The 24,986-nt window shown below is 39.9% G+C and overlaps 1 protein-coding gene and 1 non-coding gene across 8 annotated transcripts; both read right to left on the reverse strand.

Moving 5' to 3' along the window:
* Positions 1-595: 595 nt before the first annotated feature.
* On the reverse strand, positions 596-811 carry LOC127613939 (small nucleolar RNA U3). The gene has a single exon (XR_007966375.1). It is a non-coding gene; the product is annotated as a small nucleolar RNA U3 (small nucleolar RNA).
* Positions 812-2,034: 1,223 nt separating this feature from the next.
* micu3a (mitochondrial calcium uptake family, member 3a) lies at positions 2,035-24,754 on the reverse strand. Of its 7 annotated transcripts, XM_052083541.1 has the most exons (16): positions 24,419-24,753; positions 21,288-21,435; positions 20,164-20,195; positions 19,201-19,279; positions 16,620-16,667; positions 15,174-15,256; positions 14,823-14,894; positions 13,508-13,549; positions 12,250-12,345; positions 9,437-9,451; positions 7,822-7,916; positions 7,498-7,669; positions 5,378-5,486; positions 5,129-5,286; positions 3,362-3,426; positions 2,035-3,145 (listed from the first exon to the last, which is right to left on the reverse strand). In XM_052083541.1, the coding sequence occupies exons 1-16, from the start codon at positions 24,677-24,679 to the stop codon at positions 3,142-3,144; spliced, it is 1,479 nt and encodes a 492-aa protein (XP_051939501.1). In that variant the 5' UTR covers positions 24,680-24,753; the 3' UTR covers positions 2,035-3,141. The 7 variants fall into 7 exon arrangements, with proteins under 7 accessions (XP_051939501.1, XP_051939504.1, XP_051939502.1 ...); XM_052083544.1 differs by lacking the exon at positions 13,508-13,549; XM_052083542.1 differs by lacking the exon at positions 9,437-9,451 and having other exon boundaries at positions 24,419-24,752.
* Positions 24,755-24,986: the final 232 nt, after the last annotated feature.

Consider the following 24,986-nt stretch of genomic DNA (forward strand, 5'->3'; position numbering starts at 1 on the left):
CTGGTCAAATACGTTATGAACATCAATGTTGGGGGGAATGGTAAGTTATTTTATTTAGACTGACGCGAATAAGGCTAAAACTATACATACCATTTAAATGTGAACTGAAGTGGGCTGCTTTGAGAGTTTAAAATGAGCCCCCTCCCGGACACTCTGATGCGTAACACAATATACACAGTCAGCTATAGTTGTTAGGAGAACATTATATTGAGTAAGGTATGCAGACTACTAAACGAAAATATGCTTCATAAAGCATTATTAATACATTCGCCAGGAGAGGTTTAACCGAGGGCCAGTTTTAATCAACAAGAGTAATTTCAAATAAGGTGATGGTGTTTATCGGATCGCGAAGCAGTTGGAGCGAGTGCGTTTGTGGAAGTATTTAGCCCGTCATCGAACATAAATGAGGAGGAACATGGATGACTAATCTTGCATTATTTAACAATCTTATTGCCAATAAGTTATTGGCAAAAGATAACATTGTTGCTTAGAAGTCTCAGAGACCAATATTTCTTAACATTTAGTATGAGAAGGGATTACTCGTTAATTTTAAAGTAGGGCAAATAATGTTTTATATCATTACAGACTCTGCAGAACCACTCTGACCATATCCCTTCCCCTCCATATTTCAAGCGAAAACATGGAACGGTCATCAAGGGCAACAAGCAGATGAGGAACTCAACACTCGAAGCCAGCTTAACGCTCAGGAAGGGATATCGTACCTCTTCATCGTGGTTGGCGAGACCAATCACTTTAGAAACACATTTCTCAAGTCGAAACCTATAGAAATGATCCCTGAAAGTATAGTCTTAATTAAGGAATGCGCGACGACGGGAACTCATTCACGTCAGTACTATTTTCACCTTGAGGTGCATCTGAACTTTCGTTACCATTTTCCTAACCTCATGATATTATGTATAGTAAAGAACAAAAGGAAAGGTCAATATAAATTATTTTGGAAGCCTCAAAACAGGATTCATTATGTTAGAGCACAGTACACCAACCCAGAATGCTTTGCGCGCACGGTTTTTATATTATTCGTCTTTCCCATCAAAATCACATTGTTTTAAAGATGATCATGGACTAAAAGATTTAGAATAAAGTAAAACACGTAGCTAGATAAAAAGGTCACAGTGAACCTTGGGGTGAGAGAGATTAAATTTAGCGTTGAGAAGGGGGAAAACAGAAAAGAGCTGTGCATCGGTTAAAACGTTCCGACAGTAACGAGCACAGTAGAACTGTCCCGCAACCGTTCGGTACTGCACTACTGTCTTTACAAATGTTACTTAAATGTTTACCTCCTTAAATTAAGGAAACCGATTCACTGAGCCATTAAGTCACACGCACGCACACACACACAAACACGCGCGCACAGAAAGAAATACAAATGCGGACACGCGCACGCACACACGCACACTCACACACACACTCAAACGATGTCAAAACGTGAATACTATTTAACTTTATCCACGGCAGGTTGGGTTTTGCTGTTAGTTTTAAGTCAGCTTCTACGACATTTGATGGCAGTATTTCGGCAACGACTTTAATGAACCTTTTACTCATTATTAGTTTGGTGACTGCTTAAATGTGTGCTGCTTTAATAAAGCTAATGTGCAAAAATCACACAGCAATGTTTTTTGCGTCGTATTGTAAAGGAAAGGCATATAAACAAGTGATGGCGAATTAACAGGAAGCACAATACTGTATAAGCATATAACGCTAGTTTCCGTTTTTAAATCTTCTTTAAATTAAGCTGGTAGTTGGCAAATGTTAACTTACCAGCATATTTTACACGGAGAAATGGAACATTTAACTATTCAGCAATGCTAAACAATGGGTAAGCGTGTTCAATTGCCATTCGTAGTCATAAACCTGGGGTTAAACACAGTTGCGTGTCGACATTGCATGCGCAGAGTAAACATACCAGTTAAACTGTCACCCAAAATGGTTTTCGCCAAAAATATTTAATTTATCCGAGAGGGAGAACTTCACTTAAAGGTCTATATTTATATTTAACCTTTTAATTAAATACTGTAACATTTTGAACAAGTGACATTTTATTACATAACTAAACATCAGGTGAACATATTAGTCTTGCATACTGAGTACATAAAAAGACTCAAAGAAAACATTGATCAGTAATAAAATGAATAGGGAGAGGACTAAAAGGGTTGGGAGGTGTAGGGGAGGAACTGTGTGCATGACCATCATGGAAATCCATCCATCCATCCATTTTCTAATCCGCTTATCCTCACGAGGGTGGCGGGCATACTGAAGTCTATCCCAGCTGTCTTCGGGCAGTCGGCGGGATACACCCCGAACTGGTTGCCAGCCAATCGCAGGGCACACATAGATGAACAACCATCCACATTCACACTGACACCTAAGGACAATTTAGTGTGTTCCATTAACCATGCAGTACATGTTTTTGTAATGTGGGAGGAAACTGGAGTACTCGGAGGAAACCCCTCATGCAAATATATTCGTAAATACAAACGTAACAACTTCAATATGTATGGACTATATGACTACTGTGTTATTTCGATGTGTATAGGTTGTACTGCAGGTACATGAGCTATTTCTAGCAATCCCTCCATCCATCCATCCATTTTCTAATCCGTTTATACTCGCGGGCATGCTGCAGCCTAGCCCAGCCGCCTTCTGGCAATCGATGGAGTACACCCTGAACTGGTTGCCAGCCAATTGCAGGGCACACATAGACGGACAGCTGTTTGCACTCACAATCACACCTAGGGACAATTTAGAGTGTTCAATCAACCTACCATGAATGTTTTTAGAATGTGGGAGTACCCGGGGAAAACCCATGCAGGCACGGGGAGAACATGCAAACTCCACACAGGAAGGCCAGAGCCTGGAATCAAAACCTCAGTACGGTGAGGTGCTAACCAGATGACCATCAGCCCTGAACTTTTTTCACGTGAAGTTATTTCTTCGAACCTTTCCAAAACTTTCAGTATATTTCATCTGTAGATTTGAAGTAAAAATGGTGTGTATGTGACCAGTTCTCCAGCATTGCTCCTACACTCAGTAACTCTATAATGTCTCCCATTCAGGACCAGTCTATTTGTCTCTTGGCTTCAGAGATAACCCAGTGGGGGAAGGAGTTGCAGCATGGGGCATTCACCTAGTAAACACACAGCAAAGGGTGGCATGTTCATGGTAAAAATCAACAGTTGTAAATACCTTCACGTTTCATTACAGCATATTTCATCCAGTCAAAGTGTCATAAATCACATTCTAAAATCAACTAGTAAAATGGCTGACAAGACAGGTTAGGTGTTTAACACCTGATATTTTAATCAGCAAACATGGAATGGGTACTGTTGTTGGGTTTACTTACCTGCTTGCCAGCTCTCTTTTCAAACAGGATCGAAAGGAGATGGCGCGCTCCATTGCTTTATATCCCTGAGAATTATGTTATGTGGTGACAGAAGAAAGGGAAAATCCATGGGAATCAATGAACAGGGAAAGTTGTTTGAAACAGTAAAAAAGAGAAAGGCAAGTGGGAAATAAATCAGATGTTAGGATTGTAATAAAGTTAGGAGTGGCATTTTGCCGGGACAACAAAGGAAGCAAGAATGCATGAAAGAGTGTGAGAGGAGAGAAAGACACAGAAGTGGTGAGTTATCAAAGATAAGGATGCCAAACAACTACTGGGTAACAAAATACAAAACTGGAACTAATGTTCGCTTAATTTCGTTGAGCAATGTTGACAGTCGTCTATGTTGAGGTATCAGAAAACACCACTAGAGAGCAGTGCTTTTTCTCTAGAAGCAGCTCAGTGCAATGACGTGAGGTGGTTTCCATTTCTTTCGGAGTTTTTCACCACTTCAAATAATTAGGTGGGGTTGATAGCAGCCTTTTTTCTCCAAGCTGTCAAGGATGGTAAAGATCAAACATCTAGAAAAATCCCCACCGCTTTCACTACAGTGGTGATAGGAACGGCAGTTCATTTGACTGTGCTGAATCACATGAATCAGTTCATTAAAAGGTTTCATTCAAAAGATTTGTTGATCGAATCGTTCAGGGCTTTGTAATTCCCTTCATAATTCAGCCCTGAGGTTAACATTCACTCTAACAGGTTCACTTACAGAGGGATGGTGCATTCATGGCTCATAGTACGCTGTCATTCTGTATCGATGCTGCTTTACTTTAAGTGTTATACATGAAGTGTCTAAAATTACCCATTCTTTTATATTGTCGCCTTGACCAAATATTGCAAACCAGGAATGGTGGGGAGAGTTACAAAACAAAAAAAGATACTATAAAAACCTTCAAAAATGACATGCAGAATTGATCATGAAACACAAAGAAGACTGCAACTAAGCTGCAGTAATAATAGTGGTTCTTCACAGATCAGAAAGCCTCGACATCGTTTTGTTAGCCTGTCTATGGTGCTTCACATTATGTGTTAGCATAAATGTGATATGGTTTGATTGTATACAAAATGTGTAAAATTTTGTTTTATGTTTAACGTAAACACCCCCTGGGAATGGCAATAAAATGAAACAAGCAAGCATCTTTAAAAAACACAGCTGGCTGTCAAATGGCAAACAGAACTCTCAGGGAGGGCAAAATGGATACCATGGTAAAAAAAAAAAAGACCTCACGTGTGAGGTAAATTTACACCACAAACAGAAAACAAAACAATTGACTGAGTGGTGACTCATTTGTCGAAAAACCCATAAATTGGAGCAGTTGTAGGTCAAGGTACAAATGCATTGATACTTAACGATAGGATGGATGCTTTTGGATGCTTCAGCAAACATAAAACATTAGATTTTAAATGTCAGGTGGAGAAAATCTGTGTTTAAATTGTGTTCAACCAGGACAACACAGGCTTAGAGTTGATGTGAAAGAGCTATATAAATTAGAATGTATTGTATTGTATTGTATTGTATTGTATTGTATTGTATTGTATTGTATTGTATTGTATTGTATTGTATTAGACTCATGACTTATGCCTGTGTCTTGAGTGGTCTATTTATGATTCTTGAACATACTGCATACATAACAGTACAGAAAACTGTGCACGTCACTAAATCATGTGCCTGCTCTCGTTAACAATGTCCGTTGGTGCACGTCATTTGAAAAGCTACTTCCTCACCCTGGCGCCTCGGTGCAGCCTGTCCTTCATGATGCCAATGAACTCCTTATAAGAGAGCTGGTCATCGTGATCCACGTCAAAGATCTTGAAGATAGTGTTGACCAAGTGGCGTGTCAGCTTGAGACCTGTGGCCACATATACTGCTCTCGCAAACTCATCTGGCAGGGGGCAAAGACAAACATTGTGTATCTCACAGAAAAAGGGGACCACATGTGCCGATAACTGTAGCTTTCACAGCTCTGTCCCAACCTTGCCCGATGGAGCGAGAAGCAAAATTGTACATCTGCATGGCAATGGCAAAGTCTTCTAGGTTGTTGAGAAATTGGAAGAAGCAGCGGAACTCATCAAAAGTGATTCCCTTAAACAGCGAAAGAAACAGAAAGGCATTAATACTCTTTGAGGCAAATCAGGTCACTGATGTATCTATTAAAAACACAGCAAAAATAAGTGTGCAATGAGCAAAAGTAGCCGCTCATGCCAATAAAGCTATTTACCATGTGACTGGCTGTTTACTGCCTTGAGACTGTAAACGGGAAGTTTATTGGGAAATTAATGATCATTTGAAAAACTTGAAAACATAGGATTTTGTTTTGAGACAAATGCTGATTTATTCTAATAAATATCAATCAAACGATCAATTAATCATTTTATGACTAGCTATACGAATAGATTTTTGATAGAGAGTGAAAAGACTGACAGCACATGTGTGTGTGCGTGCGCGCGCATGTGTGGTCAAGCGAGGCTGTTGAGCATTGAAGTGTGGAGCACGACAACAGCCGCAGGCAGAAATGGTGGTGGGAAATTTCAGGTGCTATTCAAGGCTGGGAGGCAGAAGCACTCACAGAAGAAGAATAAATCAAACAGATGTGTGAGGGAATTGAAGTGCTGCTGCTCGCCAAAGATAAAATGTCAACCCAAAACATCACTTGAAATTTGTATCGTAAAAAATGTGCAGTTTCTTGTCAGTGGATATGTTTGTTTTTTGTTTTTTTTTACAAAACTTTTTTCTCGTCAAGTATGAAGTCTTTAATTGCTTTTTAAGCAATTTAGTTGAAACATCCCTGTTAACGGTGGCCCGGTGAGCGAGTGGTTAGCCCGTCCACCTCACAGTGCAGAGGGTGTGGGTTCGATCCCGGCTCTGGCTTTCCTGTGTGGAGTTTGCATGTTCTCCCCGGGCATATGTGGGTTATCTCCGGGTATTCCGGTTTCCTCCCACATTCCAAAAACATGCATGGCAGGCTGATTGAACACTCTAAATCAGGGGTGGGCAATTATTTTCCCGGGGGGGCCAAATGAGAAGCAGAAAATATTGTGGAGGGCCGGGCCAAAAGTTAGAAATAGAAATAGAAAATAAAGAAGATAGCACAATGTCTTTGTATGCCAGTAATAATGTAACATTTTCCTCCACCATCACACTCAGCCCCGGTTCTCCTCAAGGATGTGTACTGAGCCCCCTGTTGTTCACGCTCTACACATTTGACTGCTCTCCCGACTCTTAATAGCTGTCCAGTTTGCGGAAAGTTTTTAACATAATAAGAACCAAACCATTCAAGGAAATGTTCATTTACTCGAGCCACAAGCAATTCACCCTGAGCATGGAACTTGCCAGAATTGGACTGAGTAAGAATCGCTTCCTTGTTTTTCAAAGTCTCGTGGATTTGAGTCTTTCTGACTCCAGGCATCTCCTGAATGTTTCGTACTTTGTTACCCGTTTCGTTTAATCAGATACATATCACTTTCCCTTCCATGGTCATTACTCTCTCCCTCTTTCTTCGTCTTCCCCTGCCTCCCCGTGCTCTGCAACTTGAAGTAACTGCGCCACCTGGTGTTGAAATACCTGGCATTACAAGTCCAAACGAAATGAATGCAATCAAACCTTAATTGTGCACCAATCTTCGGCAGGCCGGATTAAAAAGACCAACGGGCCGGATCCGGCCCGCGGGTCGTAGTTTACCCACCCCTTCTCTAAATTGTCCCTAGGTGTGATTGTGAGCATGAATGGTTGTTAGTTTACGTGTGCCCTGCGATTGGCTGGCAACCGGTTCAGGGTGTCCTCCGCCTATTGCCCAAAGACAGTTGCGATAGGCTCTAGCACCCCCCGCGACACTTGTGAGGATAAAGCAGTTCAGAAAATGGATGGATGGATGGACATCACTGTTAACATCATCTTTACAGATGCCACATCTGCTCTAAAGGAGAGGTATGTGTTTTGGGAAGTACAGCTCCTTTGCCAAATTGAAAAAAAAAATGCAGATATTTTTTTCAGGTTCAACAATTTTTTGTTTATTGGACAGAGAACCAATAAGTGTGTTGGGGCACAACTTCTCTTTTTGCAGAAGTCACTGTTGAGAGAAAAAGAGCATGCCTACCTTTTCATCCGGGATGCTTTGTCGAACATTTTCCAGGTAGGCACCAATATTCTCCACATTGGTGAAACGCAAAAGAATCTTGGCAAAGTCCTCTTCACTGATGGTGGCCATTCCTTTAGAGTAGGTCAGAAATTCAATCTCCAGTACTTCAGTCTGGAGGTTATCCATGAACCTGTAAATATAAAACAACGGACAGCATAGATTTAATTTGAAATCAGGTAAAAAAAAAAATACTGTAAAAATAAAAAAAAGTGACTTGCGAAGTAAATGTGTGAATTTGCGTGCATGAAGTCATCACAAGCTTATGTGCAAGCTACGGAATACCTATAAAAGTCATCAAAAGTGAGCTCAGCCTTCCCTTTCTTCCCGAAGAAATGAACCAGCAGGGTGGTGTCAATAGTTAGACTCTCATCTGCACGCTTAAGTCAAAAACAAAGGAGACAAAAAGGAAAAGATAAAAGAACTGTGACAGAACTTACACAACACCTTTGATTTAGAAAACACTGTCCGTTTCTCAATACAGCACCAATGAAGGAAGTTGCTAATATTTTTAGACTAAAGCAAAGCTGTCTTGGTGATCGGTGCACCCAAAGATAGCTCACAAACTGAAGTGAACGCCATTAAGTGGATTTTGACTGTTGTTGTCAATATGGATCCATGATCTCACAGGTAAAAAAAAAAAAAAAAAACCTACAACAATGTATATTGAGAAACTGAATGAAGAAGACCAGACCATTGTGAATTCGTAGCACCAGGCCAAGCTAGTTGGTGAATGCAAATCATCTCAACCAATCATCTTTAAAAAATAGTCAGCAGTCCCAATGACAACATTGCATCAAAGCAAGTCACATTTATGGTTGATTTTCTAAAAGCTTTACTCATAAATCAAGTGATTCAATCCATCCTTGAACTCACGGTTTCCAAAATCTGACAACAGATTTGGTCAGCTTGTTTGGTCTGCACATTATCCGAGGACATGTATCATTACCACCGGAAGCCAAGTGATAATCAAAGATGCGCAACTGAAGACATCGGACGTCAGAGCCATCAAAGTATTTTTTCTTGAGAAAAGAGCTCAACTTAAACGTGAAATGATCTTAAACCTGTATCTCAGACTGTTGACTTTTTTTTTGTTCCAGCAGAAAACATCCCTTTTGCAAAGAAATACAGCTTACATTGAAGCACATAATTGAGACAACTGAAACCATCACGCTCAACGTCGGCAAACATGCTCGCTGTAGAATAGATAGGAAGAAGATGTAAAAGGAGGAGAGACAGAATCCCGACTGAAGTTGAGACAGATGAAGTAGCTGGTGAAAAGCTGCAATCAAAGCAGCACATTCTATGCATTTCGCTGCAAACGTGAACAGCAACACAGCAGAGCACACATGCAAAGCAACCCCTTTTTTGTTTCATTTCATCTTGTATGCGCTTCCATCCATTTTGGCAAGTAGGTCTACATTCAACTACTGGGATAAAAGGCCAATTAATAGACTTTGTTCTATTTGATATTGTTGCCCATTAGCTCTTGGTTATTATGCTTTTTAACCCTTGTAAAGGCACGACAGGGAAGATGATTAGGATTTGTGTAGTAGTCTTTTTAAGTGACTAAACATAGGGATGTTTCAGGATTGGCATGAATATAGATTACATTAAAAAAACTCCTCAGAAACGGGTCATTGGGCTTTTGATCAGTTCCAATGAAGAAAAAAAAAGGAAAAAAAAGACAAGTCATCTGGCATCGAGGCGGAAAGGGGGAAGTAAATATCAATTCTCAATCACAGCCATGCCCATCACTGCCAAACCTCGTTTGACTGCCAAACCATGCTACTGTAAGCAGAGGTGACGCGTGGGTCCAATCTCATGTTTGCCAAAGATGGAGCAGCATTTATGCCATGGTCATAATCATTTGCACCAAAACGTTGAATAGAGGTTCTACCTCAAGATTAAAATCCTAAAACCCAAAGCAGGACAAAGACAAGTTAAAAAGGGCCAATATTCTTGCCTCTACAAGGTCACATTCATTATGTTAAAAACTGGTAAGATTACACTTTGCATGATTTAGATTGTTTGCAAAGGAGGACTATTTAAAATACAGTAATGTTCTAACTAATTACCAGGCCACTCATGTTAGTGTAAATCATACTATTGGAAATACTAACTATTTGGCCCAAGAGTTAAGAAACCACTGAATTCATTTCAGAATCCATCAGTGTTTGGCCTGTGGATCCTAATTTAAATTATCAAGACTTGGGAATCATTAAAATGAAACTCATCCGCCGCTCGTCATTGTCTCGAGCAAATGTGTCAAACTCAAGGCCCGGGGGCATGATCCGGCCCGCAATGTCATTTTATATGGCCCGCGAAAGCAAATCATGTGTCAACTTGCTAAAATCTGTACCGAAATGTAAAATTGTTATGTGTAATAAATAATGTTGAGATTTTGCAATCATTTTGTTACCGCCGTTTACCCTCACTTGAACATTAATTGAAAAAAAACTACTTTAATCGACTTGATTGATTTAAAAACTAGTAATCTATTAATTTGTTGTGTAAAAGTAATAATTTTGTGGTTTCACTGTCGTAACGGCTAAGATCATATAAATATAAATATCAACACCGCTCACAGGCACGTGTGTGTGTGTGCGCGCATGTGCGTTTGTGTGTGTTACGACTTCTTATCATTTACGACAAAGGTAAAAATAGTTAATACTGATGTAAACCCTAATGGTCCTCTTTCGAAACGATGACTAATACCTGCCAGGAGCAGGTCATCGTCTGTCTTTTCATTAGTCAGACCGTCAGTAAAACTTTTCACGGAATGCAGGCTAAGCCACATTTTCATTCCCGTGACCTGGCCTTCTCTCCGTGTCTTCCACCTTCTGTCATTCCTTTTTACCTTCCCCGGTCACTTCTTTTCCTCTCATACTGCATGTTCTCAGTTTACCCTTATTTCCTTTCTCCTCCTGGTAACTGTCAGTGGCTCGTCCTGTAGCTGTCAGTAAGAACCTCTTTTGCCACACAAAAGCAAAGAGCTTGACTAATCTGTTGAGTAAACACATCCTTCTTTAAATACAACCTGCTTCTTTCTTTTGGCCTCAAAGTGTTTCCCGAGGCTTTCTTCTACCCACCCACTTTGTACCTCAACATTTGTTGTCCGCTGACCTGTGGCCACCAATCTAGCCTCGCCTCACCTATTTGGTGATTGTATCTCTTCCTCTTTTACTCTATTTATCTGATCATCTACTTCTTATCTCAAGTGTGTTCCATCACTTCAGCGTCTTCTTCTTTCCACAATTGAGTTTACCTTTTGCGTATGTTTGCATCATTTATTCATGATATAGTGTCAAATAATTTGAATTTGGTCAAGGTTTTCCCATTTTGTTGATTTTGTTTTGTCACTTTGCCTGATCCTGTGTGTGCTCTGTCCATCTGACATCCGAGCAGATGAAAGACTCCGGAGAGTAAATACAAGGTCAGAGCCGATACACTTCACTGTCATTACCTTCACCTCAGCTTCCGCTGCCACGGCAGTGCCGCAGCACAAAGCCTGTCATTAGAGAGCTAGCCAGCGTGCTATGTTTTAGCTATTACTCATCATTGGCAACACCTCCAAGGTGGCTTTCAGGTGCGCGTTTTTTTTTTTTTTGCACAGATTGCTGCCTTTCAAACCAGTTCACGGTGTTTTACAACCTAAAAATATTCGACTGTGTGCTGAGTGATCTTCATATCTACAAATGGTAGCGTTTGTTGAACAGAATTACGATCATTCACCAATTCAGTGTCATTAATGCCTACAGGCCCCTTACAGGACAAGATGAAAAAATGCTAACTATTGAAGCTAAAATGAATGCCACATGATTTCCTTCAGGCAATTAATAAAAAAATTACGGTAATAAAAATTATGAAAGCTACTGTAGATTCTAATTAAATGCGATGAAAGATGAATAGAGCACCATTTTAACGATGGTAATATTTACAATTTTTGAAATCAGTGTTGCGCAAACATTTCTGAGGTTAGCATTTTGAATTGCAAACAATTGCATTGAGTGTTCAATAGGATATTGGGTTAAACGTGCTGTAAAAGATGAATGGTTTAACACGAAGATTGGCCACAAAACAACATAGATTCGTATTAGACAGATAAACCACCAAGAGATTAGTTATTAAACAAACATACATTATACTGTATTATCTAATACCGGACAATTATGTCACCACAGTATAGTACAGCTTTTTAAATAAGCACGAACAGACATGTAGAAAATAAATGTGCTCGATCCGAACCGTTTAAAGTATGATTTCATCAAAATAAATACATACATTTAGGTGTTCATAAGGGATGCAAGATGAAGTTTATGTCCTGATATGAGTACAAAAACCTTAAAGAAATGAAGGCTGAAAAAATGAATACGGTAAGGGGGGTAAAAAAAGGGGGGGGGGGCTGGGAAGGATTTGGTGGCATTTCTCAACTGATGTTAAGCAGACAAATAAATAAAGACGGTTGAGACACGTCTGTCTTGACTCAAGCCAACAAAAAGACCTTGCAGGTTGATAATGCAGCTTAACAAATTGTTCATTTTTATGCCTTTTCATTTTCAGGGAACTCATTGTGGAAATAGGTCTTATTCTGCTATGCGTGATGAGAACAGACAGACATACAGGGATGATTAGAGAATAAAAAAAAGGGGGGGGGGGTTAATAAAAAACATTGGAAGAATGACAAGATAGAGGACAGGTGGGTCTTTGTACCTCCGCCAGGTCAGAAAAGAGGATTTGGCTGGCGCCTCGCCTTAGAACGTCCCAGTAACTCCGCGCCACAAACTCCTGACTGTCTTTTTTTAGCACCTGTAGGGGTGGTCAAGGGGGGTCCAGTGTCAGTTCACTTCCAACACCACCACTACAGGAATTAGCTTCTGCGTTTTACCAATCAATCTGATTTTGTAATATACTGTATGATCATATTAAAGTGATGTGCCATAATTTTTTTCATATAAAACCTGCTTGTAAACATTAATTTGAACAATTAAGAAGATATTCTCATTTGCGTCACGAATACTAGGTGATATCCCCCAAAAAAACAACTGGTGGCCATAGTGCATGTATCAAATTGTTGTGTTTGTACTAGCACATAAAGAAGCAAAATGTGGAAATAGAAAGAGAAATGTTCTGACTAAAAACCTGACTTCTGTCCTTGACCCTGATGAAGAGCTGCTTGTACTGAAGTGTGCCGCCTCGAAAAAAGTGGAGCTCTGACCACCTGACTCATTTTCTTCACGGCAAACGCGACTGAAAGCTTTTTAACATGAACGCACCCTGATGTTAAAAGTCATTATGAGAACGCATCTATCCTCCACAGCACTTCACACAGACTAGCTCGGAAATCCTTAATCGCCAATGTTTAGTCAGTGACAAAAGACAGCATTTCATTCAGGGTTCTGTTTGGAAAGTGCTGGAAGTGTATAGCTTCTGTCTTTAAAGCACGGTATATCACTCAAAACCACATCATCACACTATTCTCATTTAATTATACTTGATCACAGATTGCCCCTTCTATGTATTAGTCCTCTTCCATTCCCCCTCTTTTTATTCATGCTGAAATCAATCACGGAACTGATGGGGAAAAAAATACCAACTAACATTAAATATCACAAATGAACAATATTCGGTGTTACTTCCGACATTATATCTTCCTACTCCCTTGAACATACAGTAATAACTGTGTCGAATGAAGACTGATTTCTTTCTTTTTACTATTTTATCTACCTTATTTTCTGTCAAAATATTACTGTATATGTTTTATGTTCAATAAACAAACAAACAATAAACTTGAAGAATCCCTACGTTAAGCCGTTTAATATGAGGCCAACAACAAGCACCGTTTTAAACTGGTTAATTATTTCATGAGGGGATTACACCCTTTTAATCACATTCTCAAACCATTTAAGGTGAACAAAAAGAACACTACAAGGGTATGTTGTTGTTGTTGTTGTTTTTTTTGGATACATACGCTGCTCATGGGGGCAACCTGATATCCATACAGCTGCATACTCTACCACACAGCGAAGAGGCATGAGGGAGAGACAGAGGACGGCAGAGCATGCAGTCAGAGAGGAAGGAGGAGAGAAGATAAAAGACATGTTAGTACATGCAAGAGGAGAGGTTGTGGATACACTCTGCATAGGGAGGGACATGTCCAATTTCCAATGCATCTGTGATTATATATTAGAGGAACACAAGTTTCACAAAACATATTTTTAAATGTGTATCTAAAGATTATGTAGCTGTATATGAAATGGATAGTATATACTATATAAAAGTATTACAGGTAGTATGCAGGGCTCGACGTTAACACCGACCAACTTACTTTTGGTTTGCACATAGCTCATGGTGGTTAGATCTGAGCAGCTTACATACGATCCATTAGTCCATTAAGGGCAAAATAATCGGAAACTAAAAAGTCGATTATCAAAACAATCATTTGTGGCCGGCCTCATTTTGATCAGTAAACAGTTTTCTCAAATCTCTGTCCCGTTGACAAATGTAATTATAACTTCTTTCAGCCAACCCCCAGTTAATGCAAGCCCTTATGTTGCCCATAAAGCTTGTCCTCAATCAATCATTTAAAATGTGGATGTGCAACGTTGACAAAACAGTCTGATAAGATCCGCAAATTAATTTTCCCAAATACATATTCCTTGAGTCAGAACACCAAGATTTGCTATTTAACATGTATTAACATGTTGTCTAAACTCTTCTCCAACATTTTTTTCATGTCATTGTTAGAAGTGGTTAATGAATACAAGAAAACGTTGTTCCTAAGCCTTAATCACAGAAGCATGGAATAAGACCAATGATACAAGAGTATATCCATTTGATCCAATAACAAGTTGGGAAGTCACCATCATGGTACAACAGAGAACAAAAACTTGTAAGGCAGCATGCACTCAGTCGTGGTTAGATGACGGGTTATTATCCTAATACCTCCACAGATGAGAATAAACTGCTATGGAATGATTATCATCATTTTAAATGCATCCACGTGTACAGTTTGGCACAGCAGTTCAATATCCTCTGAAGCACAACACCACAGCAACTGTTGTATTCCAATACCTTCATGGATGATTTAAGATGATCGAAGCATCCAGCGTTTTACTGTTTGGATTATTATTTATATGATGAATAGTCTCAGTCATACAATGGATAAGTGCTATCAGTTTGACTCAACATAGACAATCCATAATCGTTACAATATTGGTTATATTCATGACAACTAGGAAACTGGATTGTTTTGATCCCACCGCCCTGATTACCAACTCACTTACCAACTGTGCGGACTTCTCAGCATTCCCTTTCCTCCCCTTCTTCTCATTTTTCTTCCGGAAGATCTCCTGAAGCTACAAATTCAAGAATAAAGACCTTTATAACACAAGTGATGTTTATTTTTTACAACGTAATTAAATACAAACCACACAGTATTTGCACTCATGTCCACTTGATTTATGTAAGCCTCAGTGATTAAACCTGAAAAATATTTTTCCTGCCTAATATGGTACATTAAGACAAAACTTACCGAATACCCATGAATTATGATCATTACTGTCAGAAATTAAACTGAAAATAGAATGAAAATCATGTCATGGATGATTGGTTTCCCCTTCCTATTAGCGACTTACCACCAAGAACTCCCTCTTGTCCACCATCTGGTTGCCGTCTGCATCAAACATATTGAAAGCAATCTTAAAACCAGCATGGGGCTCTGCAGCAGAAGAGAACACACATGGTGAGGGTTATCAACAGACTCTGCTAAAGGTATTTGTAAATACCCAAATAGCATACAGTCAGAAGTCAATAATGGTCGGATGTAGCGTAAATTAGCATGGCTTTTAATTTAATTTAATGAATTCCTTTAATTTTTTATTTATTAACAAATTTATATGCTTCAAGTATAGTTAGCAGTTGCACGGCTTCCCAGAGAGGATTGTTTTTGTATCTCAGAAGCTCCCCTAGGCTACCCATTTTATTAATTAACTGTTTTAATTCAAGCACAAATTACGGTAATTCTATCATTTGATTCAGCTTCTTCAAATTACAATAAAATGTATGGCACAATTTTGTATCACAGATGAAATATGTAAGCTCTGAGACACACCGAGCTATGCGGCCATACCTGACTGACCCGTCGCACAGTGTGCATGGTTTTTATGAGTGGCCGAGCATCGGCCACGAGTTTCACTGCAACTGAAAATTGAATGGCAGGTGACCATGTCGCAAATGTAATGGCCAATCAATAATGTGATGCCATATCAGATGAGTTTTCACAACAACAAAAAACTAACATTTCTGGGTATGAACTGAAATCCACCGGTCACCAAGCTGTACCAAGACAGTATATGAAGTATTGTAATTTACAATAATACTGAACTGCATTCTTAATAACATACGTACCCGTTTTCACTTTGTATTATTGTAATACAGATACAGTGACCAGGGCAATTTGCTTAACTTTCTTGACAATCACACCATATTGTTTGTGGATTAATGAAATAAATAAAACTGTACTGGTTTTTTTATGTGGCAACCCAAAACGTTGTGTCTTATGAAGAACCCCAGGGGTCGCTGTTTATAGGTTGCGACGATTATCAATCGTGCCAGTCATTTGCGATTATCCTGACCGATTCAGTCACTTGGAGCCAAATTGCTTGGCTCTAAGTGACTGAAAATGTCTTTTGGTGGCTGAAAATGTCTTTCATTTACAATCATTGGTTTTGAAATATGATTGTAATATTTAATATCCTACTATATTCAATGTTCTATCCATTACACATTTTTTTAACCCTTTTATGTTTTGGCCTTTTTTTAAAAGCACGTCCTCTTTTGCTTATGACCGTCTTGTCGGTTGAAAATTGTGAAAACTGTAGGGCTGAAGGTTTGCACTGAATTTACAATGGTAAACTTCACTTATAGCTGTAGAGCTATGTCTACATTTAATTGGATTCTTTGTGATCTTTCTTACCTGGAGAGGGACCTGTAACTATGGCAATAGCAGATGTAATTACCTCACTAACTTTGGTGTCCCAAATATGTAGAGTGCAAAGACAGCAGGATATGGAGGGACTCACTTGTCAGGATACAGAGCAGGAACAGGTACTCTGTGTATGAGATTATGCCTAGAATGAGATCATGAGAGAGTTATTAGGGGTATGGCCGTATACACACACACAGATACCATTGCACATAATAATTCCTTTCGCGAACATAGCATTTTTTTTTCTTGAAGTAAACCAATAATCCATTTGGCCACACACTATTTCTAGCAATGTGACAAGGGGCTGCAATTTTCTCCAAAGGAGCCCACTTGGAGGACACATAGGAGTTTCTGCCCGACAGATCTTAGTAATGGTTATTTTTAGCGGAACTTGTCAGCTAATCGAAGTAGGGATTCCCCAAGTAGCAGACAAAAATTGAGGCTCAATTGTAGCTGTGGACGTCTGGACTCCAAAGGCAAAGATGATGGAAAATGAAGCCTTAATGGGTGAGGACTGGCATTGTGCTCAGGTTTCATTATATTGGTTGAAACCTATCGCAACTGTTAATATTGAAAACGTCATGTATAAAGGGGGGTTCAGCTCGGGGTTAAACACAAAAAGCAGCAGTGAGCTTTCAGTCAGTAATGACGGAAAGTCCATCATAGACGACGGACGCCCGCCTTACCGACTGACAAATGACAAGAACATTTTTTAAAAGACCCTGACGGAAGTGGGTTTTTGTCCGTTAGTGTAATCGCCACTACCCAGGCCAAGTAGTGATGGACCTCTGAGAAAACTCACGCAGGCACAGGGAGAAAACATGCAAACTCCACACAGGAAGTTTGCATGTTTGCATGCAAGGCAATCGAACCTTGCACCTCAACATTGTGAGGCGGATGTGCTAACCAGTGGATCGCAGTGCCACTGCCAACTACATTAATATGTTAATTTTTAAAAATAGATATCTTAAGAAATTACACTAACTCGAAGGTGCTTTCCTGACCATATTTTCAACAGGCAACATAAAACAAAAGAGTTCCCCAAAAGGCTGCCCCCCCCCCCCCCCACACACACACAAAGCTCCTCTCCAGAACACTTTATCTGATTTTCAAAATGTTTGCTGTGCTATACTCAGGTTTGATAAGCCTTTCCAACCAAATTTGACATTTTGATGAATTTTCATTTTCGGGAAATTCTGTCACATTGCTACGATTCACTTCTTTACAAACTGAGTGTCAAGTAAAGACCATCGTGTGTGTGCGTGTGTGTGTGTGTGTGTGTGTGTGTGTGTGTGTGTGTGTGTGTGTGTGTATTTGTATAAGCAGGTGAAAAATGTTTCAGGATGTGATCCTTTCTTACTTCAGGCCCATTAACACTCTTTTTTGCTTTCTGTCTGATTGTCCAGATAGTTCAGGGTGACTCGCTTGAGTGTTATGGGACACTGCTTTCCCGTGGATGTGTGTTTGTGTGTTGCTGAATATGACACCAGATAGAACCAGTGACAAGCTTGTGTTTCCTACTGCACAACTACCTACTTTGTGTAACGGAGCTGAATTGGAACCAAACTCCCACCCCTACTCCTTTCCATGTAGCTTGACCAACACGATCACGCCATGCACTCAAACGATTGAGGGTCCTCTCGGAGATAGAAATACTCAAAAATAATACTCAAACAGACAAAAAATACTCGGTATACTCTGGATTTAATTAGAATTGTTGTTCTATTATGAGTTCTGTAGGTGTTCACACATTATAGCTTTTAGAATTGTTGTATTAGGAGTTCCATAGGTTTTCACACATTCTGTTTCATCAAATGCAAACCTTGGCTATAAAATAGTGCTGCTTGTAATGCTTAATATTTTGTGCCTTTCTGCAATACCTTTATTATCAATATCTGTTCCTATGCCTAGTCAATCTTCCCAAAGGACAGCAAACCCCAGTCTTATCATATAAGGTACAAAGGAATGTTAATCTCAACAGAGAAAACATTAAACACACACACAGCATTCTATTTAATTTTGTCACTCTGCGAAAGCTGTCGCCATTCCAAGGAATTTAACTATTCCTGCTCAGCACAAGAATACGTGTCCTGACAAACACAGATTGTATTACATACATATCAGGGCTTTAACTGACATATTGCAAAATTAAACGGGGAAATGCCCAGAGGTGTACAACTCCTTTTTACACGGGGTGGGGAGGAGGGGGAGGTGCTATAATATCTCATTGCTGCTGCATACTTATATGAGGACAAGAGAAGCGGGAAGAGAGGAGTGGAGATGTGGTTTATTTTTAGTTTGGTTAGCAGGTTGGTTGGCAGTCAGGAGAGACAGCATGCCTCCAACCTCGGATTAGAGACACCTACCGTGACTCACGCAAACACACACATTGGCAGGTAAGTCCTGATTAAAATTGGGTAAAAATATGGTATTTGAGATGTGAGCCATAAAGATTCATCAAGATAATCTTCACGAAGAGAAGTAAATCATATGGCCAATACTTTTGTTAAAACGCTCAAACCAATACAGCAATTCATTGTCTCTAGTGAGTATTAAGCCAATTTAAACCATTGCACTTAGGATACAGTTACAGTCAATATTTTTGTTGCGCAAAGTACCTTTTCTGCACTATTGCTGTATATGGATGCGCATCTATCTATGAGTGCATACGGTACCTCGTTCTCTCAGGTTACGGAATAGCTTGGATGATCCTCTCCATACCGGGGGAGTATCTGAGAGGATTTTCTCGAGCTCCTGGAATGTGAATGGGATCAAATGAATGTCACTTCATGTAAAGTGGCAAATATGTTTCATTCACAACAATTTGCTGTCCACAAGTGTAGCTTGAAACATGTCCCGTAGGTTTAAGCAAAAACACAAGCACGTTGTGTTCATATCCTGACATAATGCTTGCTGGACATGCAAAAGTCGAGCAACGAGAAAAGATAACAAGTCTCTATTGAGAATGTTTTTGAACACACCTACTATGGAATTTAAGTTAAACACCCCACCAAAAATCTCCAGCCTTAAAAAAGTCGAATTCAACATGTTCTAGGCACTCGAGTTCACACCAAGTTCATTTTTGGATGCAACCAGCAGAGAGACTGTTGATGCATTCTTAAAGAGTTTCTTAAAATAGAACACCATAACATCAAGTGTTTGAAGTTGAGCAAACATACACTCAGGTCTCTGCAATGGCACGATATGGAATATATATCGTATGTTTAAAAAAAGGTTCATATTCATTGGTCATTTTCCTCATAACACTGGTCAACAGTTAATTTTAATCAGAGATGGCTTTTTGTGCCCCTAAAGGTATCTTTAAGTTGATTTTTTTAAAAAATTCTTTATGTTTTTTCCAAACACATCAGATTTTTTGAGACATTTGTATTTTTTTGTTTTTAAGTTTCGCCTATAAAGCTTGGACAATACAGATTTTATAATTCGAATGTATGGCTGTTTTTTGAGACATTTGCACTTTTTGTTTTTAAGTTTCACCTATAAAGCTTGGACAACACAGATTTCACCATTCTAATGTATGGCTATGACGCTATGGGTGAAACAACCACATATAAAATACAAAAGATGATGACAACGAGGAGGAAAGAAGAAAGAAGCTTTCAGAGTGTGTCTCCCACCTGTTTGGTCAGGGACCTCCAGGGCCTCTTGTCTGCCAAGGGAGCCAGACAAAAAAGAGAAAAAGAAGGGAAAGAGGAAAAGAGGGTTTGGGTGGGCTCTGTCAGATAGCATCTGTGTTATCTAGGAATGGGTCTTAATGTGCACGCTACAGTCACAACACACACGCATGCTGTATATACAACTGTGATCATCACAGGCCCATCTAAAGTGCCCTGGTCTTTGTAGTAGGTGGAATGTCCCAGTAAAAGCACATACTACTTTTGTTCTTTTTTTATACAACAAAGTTCATCTTAATTCAACTTCAAAGGGGGGGCATTAGAGGATGTCAGCTGCTGAGTGGGTATGCGTGGCTGTATCGCGTGTCAGGAGCTGCGCAGATGTGAACACTCATACGGGTGGTTTGCATGCAACAACTGTCCACTTCAGAACAACATTACAAAAATGTGTTGTGTGGGAATAATTGTGACAATAAAAGGAGGATCGGTGTCAATAGCAGAATTTGGGATGTCTATTGATTACAACAAAGTGCAAATGTGAGCAAATGGAATGTTGAATGAAGGGAGGAGGTGCAAATGTCAATGTGTCTGACTAACATGAATCTTAGACTAAACAAAAGCTGTAAGGCCATCTGCTGGGAGGTTGTACGGGCAAATTTGGTTCAAACAGCAGCAAGTCTACAAAGATAGAAAAGGCCAGGTCAAACATTTTGATGTATGAAAAATGTAAATCAGTCCGAGGGAAAGGTTTAAGTCTAACACCAAAACATCCATTCATCCATTTTCTTATCCTCTTATCCTCATGAGGGTCGCGGACGTGCTGGAGCCTATCCCAGCTGTCTTAGGGCAGTAGGCGGGGGACACACTGAACCGGCTGCCAACCAATCACAGGGCACACATAAGTGGACAAACTAATATATCGCCTTGCCCGAGAGCAGAGGCCACTTATTTATTGAAGGAATGTGTGTTCATGTCCTGAGCATCATTATAAGTTTATTAAACTCATCTTTAACTCATTCACTCCTAAAGACGTAAACGTCTTTTCAGACTTGGTCCAGAATTGGCTGGTACTGAATAAAGGAGGCCTCAATAAATGGATTATGTGTAGAAAACAATGCTATACATACTCCTTGGTTCACTCATAGTGACTGACTCAATAAAGTTCTGAGGAGTCATGTAGAGCTGCCCGTCATACTCCACAGAGCTAAACATACGGAAACGATGCTCGTGGCTCGACATGCGCACATCTCCCTCCTCAAAGTCCATCGGATGTGCCTGTTGAACAAAAATAGAACGTTTAGAATTGCTGAATCTTTTCTCACTTTGTTAAGACAACTTGTCCACACCAATTTGTGACGAAATAAAACGAACTATTCTACATACAGTACACACTATATTTGATGTAGAAAACTCAGCCCCACATACATAAAGTAAGCCTGTGAAAAACATATCTCTCTTTTTGTTGTCTCTTTTTGTTTTTTTTTATGCACAGCGCTTCTTGAAATTACAAATGGAGTCAGACCCTTTGGGCAGTATTAGAAGCTGCAGCACAAGGGCACACGCAACTTTTTCAAGATACTTTCAACATGATTGGAATCTCAAAGCAGCTGGGCCATCAACTTGATTAGCTGCAGTGCTACATCAACAGTTTGTGCTGCATGAAGCTTTGTAATTCCAAGACAGCTTTCCAAATTTAAACTTGCTTGGCCACCGGGCTCATTGAACCAAGGTTTCTGCACAACTCAGCTAACATACTAATGAGAATACTGATCCATTCATAAAGCTTTGATGCTGCCTTCACTGAGGAAGCATAAATATGTGATGAGTGTTCCGCTTCCTAACAGGGAAGCGTGACAAGGATGTGGTTTTGACTCTCACGAAGGAATGAAGTTTAAAAAGCATTACAGAGGCAGTTTTCTTCAAATGCCAGAAATAAAATGAAGAACTGTAATATATATTTGCGATGAAATATTAAGTGATGTATTGTACTTGCATCCAGCCACAACCTTACTAATGCCTTGTCTTTCTTCCCTGACTACACGACGGATGGTGCTCACCCTTTCGTCCAGAGATTATCAAACGTTTTACACCAAGTGCAACCTAAAAAATTTATTAGCCCAACAAGTACTATCACAATAATCAATATTAAAACACAGCAACAGAGTAGGGCCAAGTTTTCATAAAAAAAAATGCGACGAGGTTTTACCTCCTACAAATTTTATTTAAGATTAGCACAAACCACTGTAACATTAGCCGTGTTTACATGCAACCTTGTATAACAATGAAGTAAGTAGTATTCTAAATCGGTGATTGAAGGCTGTTGAGTTTTACCTCGATCTACGCATCACAACATTGTAAAATTGCAGTTCTGGTTAATATAGTGGCACATAAAAAGGCAGCTTAGAATACATCATGTCAAATGTAAGCCTTCAATTGGAATAAAATTTTAATCGGAATGACTAAAAAGTCTACAAGTAAAACTGGGTTATTATCTCATTCACTCCCAAAAACGTTTTTAAACGTCTTTTCAGACTTGATCCAGAATTGGCTGGTACTGAATGAGTTAAGCAGTTTAAACAGTAGCACTGTTGGGGTATGAGGAAAATATGAACAACAGCAACAAAAAAGAACAATTATAAAGTATTGCGCATAAATATCAAATAAAAATTTTACAGTGGCCAACGGGTTACCACTTCCACCTCACAGTTCAGAGGTTGTGGGTTCATATCCAGGCTCTGTTCTTCCAGTGTCGAATTTGCCTTTTCTCCCTGTGCAGGGTGGGTTTTCTAATTTCCTTCCACGTGCCAAAAACATGCATTGCAGGTTAAGTGAAAACTCTATAAATTGTCTGTGTGTGTGTGTGAGTGTGAATGGTTGTTTGTCTATATGTGCTCTGTCATTGGCTGGCAACTACTTTAAGGTGTACAAAGTCAGCACACCTGCTACCCTCGTGAGGATGGATGGATGGATGGATGGATGGATGAATGGATGGTTGGATTTGGGCCATGATTTTTGCATAGTACTGGATAGTTCCCCAAGGGATCCCCTATTCCACAATTATGGATTTTTACCGCAGATTTCAAAGCTACCCACAGAAATCAAAACAGTTGGTGAAATATTATGCAAGGTGCAGAATACAGTGGTACCTCGACTTACAAAATGAATTAGTTCTGGAAGAAATTTCTTAACGTTTTTTCTGGGTGATTTTGACATTTACGTAAAATTATAAGAATGTCTCACGGCCCATGGGGCGAATGACGAGGACGCTGCATGGACACATCTCTATCTACACACATAGACACATAGGGTAGAGGTCCCTCTAAGTCAATGGGATGCCAGGAAGATGCAAGGTAATAGCCAATGGCAGAGCAGCTACATGTATGTTGCGTTCAGGATAACGCTTGAGTTGCGAGTAGTGTAGTAGTGAGTAGTGAGTAGTACTGTATTTTTACTACTCGTATCTTGAAATGCATTCGTAACAAGAGGCAATATTTTCCTGCTGTGGCGTTTTGTACCTTTAAAATTTAATATGAAGAGTCATTCAGAAGTAGAGGTACCATTGTTTTACATTTATATTTAGGTTTCATCCAGGGAGCTAGATGTCACGGTCAGATTGATGGGATCTAAGGCTATGTTCACACTGCAGAATGTGATGCCAAATTCAGATTTGTAGTTAAATACAATCTTTTAATGTACGTGTTCACATCGCAAAATCAAATGGGACTTCAAATGTGAACAGAACGGAGTGCTAATGGAAGGTGTTGTTCCATGAATAAAACCCACGAAAACACGGGGAGAACATGAAAGGAAAAGCTCCAGGAAGGCCTTAGTCAATATTCAAAACCCCAAAAGTCAGAACTGTGAGGCAGACGTTGTAACAACTCATCCACCGTTTTTTCGCTGTAGACCTCCTTCTCAAATTTCAATTCAAAGCTGTGCCCTCATGTTGACATTTCAGCACCAGCTCGATCGGAGAGCGCCATCACTGCATGCATGTGCGCGCGCACATCGCCCAGCTGCCAAATAGTCAACAAAGCGTTTTCGGGACAAACTACATATTACATGAAAACATAAGACGTCACTATGAACGTATTCGTACATTTGTGAAAGGCGGCGTCAACGTAGTAGTTTTCTTTCACGAAGGATTAAAAAAACACACAAAGCCAGTGACCAAAACACGACGAGACAATATAACTCACAAGTAGTAGCGATGTGTGATCAAGCTGTATTTAGTATAGTACCGCTTAAAGACACCCACCTTCTCTTTGGCTTCAACGGCTGGGATGGATTGCAGCAAACCGTGGATGCTGCGAGTCCCCATCTTCCTCCTCCAGCCTCGGCGGTTAATCATGTCCTCGTAGAAGTAAAGTGCCACGGCGCCTCCCGTCGCAAGACAAAGCCCGAAAGTGAGGCACTTCCGCGCGCCTGAGGCAGTCTGACGCCCGGTCAGCTCGCTTCTCGATACCGAGCGCAGGCTAAGCTTAGCGGCCAACAAAGCCACTCTGCGGTAGGCGGCCATTGCTGCTGTTTATGATGCGGCTAAGCTGGTGTAGTCAGAACTTTGGGGACTGTTTGGAGCTATCGCGTGACTTGGACTCTATCGCGAGAAGTGATGAATGGACAGTGGGAAAGCGCTGTCCATTAAGAAACCCTTATGAAAACCAATCCAAAAGCTAAACTTTATTTAAGTCAATGAATAAGAGTTTACACCGTTAATAACATTTTGGGAGAATAATTAATAAACATGTTTAAGGTCATCACCTCATTTTTATTCAGTGGTGAGGGGTCAGGGCCAGCAAGGCCTCTGCTGGCCGAAATACAGAATC

The sequence above is a fragment of the Hippocampus zosterae genome, chromosome 13 (assembly GCF_025434085.1).
Source record: "Hippocampus zosterae strain Florida chromosome 13, ASM2543408v3, whole genome shotgun sequence".
NCBI lineage: Eukaryota > Metazoa > Chordata > Actinopteri > Syngnathiformes > Syngnathidae > Hippocampus > Hippocampus zosterae.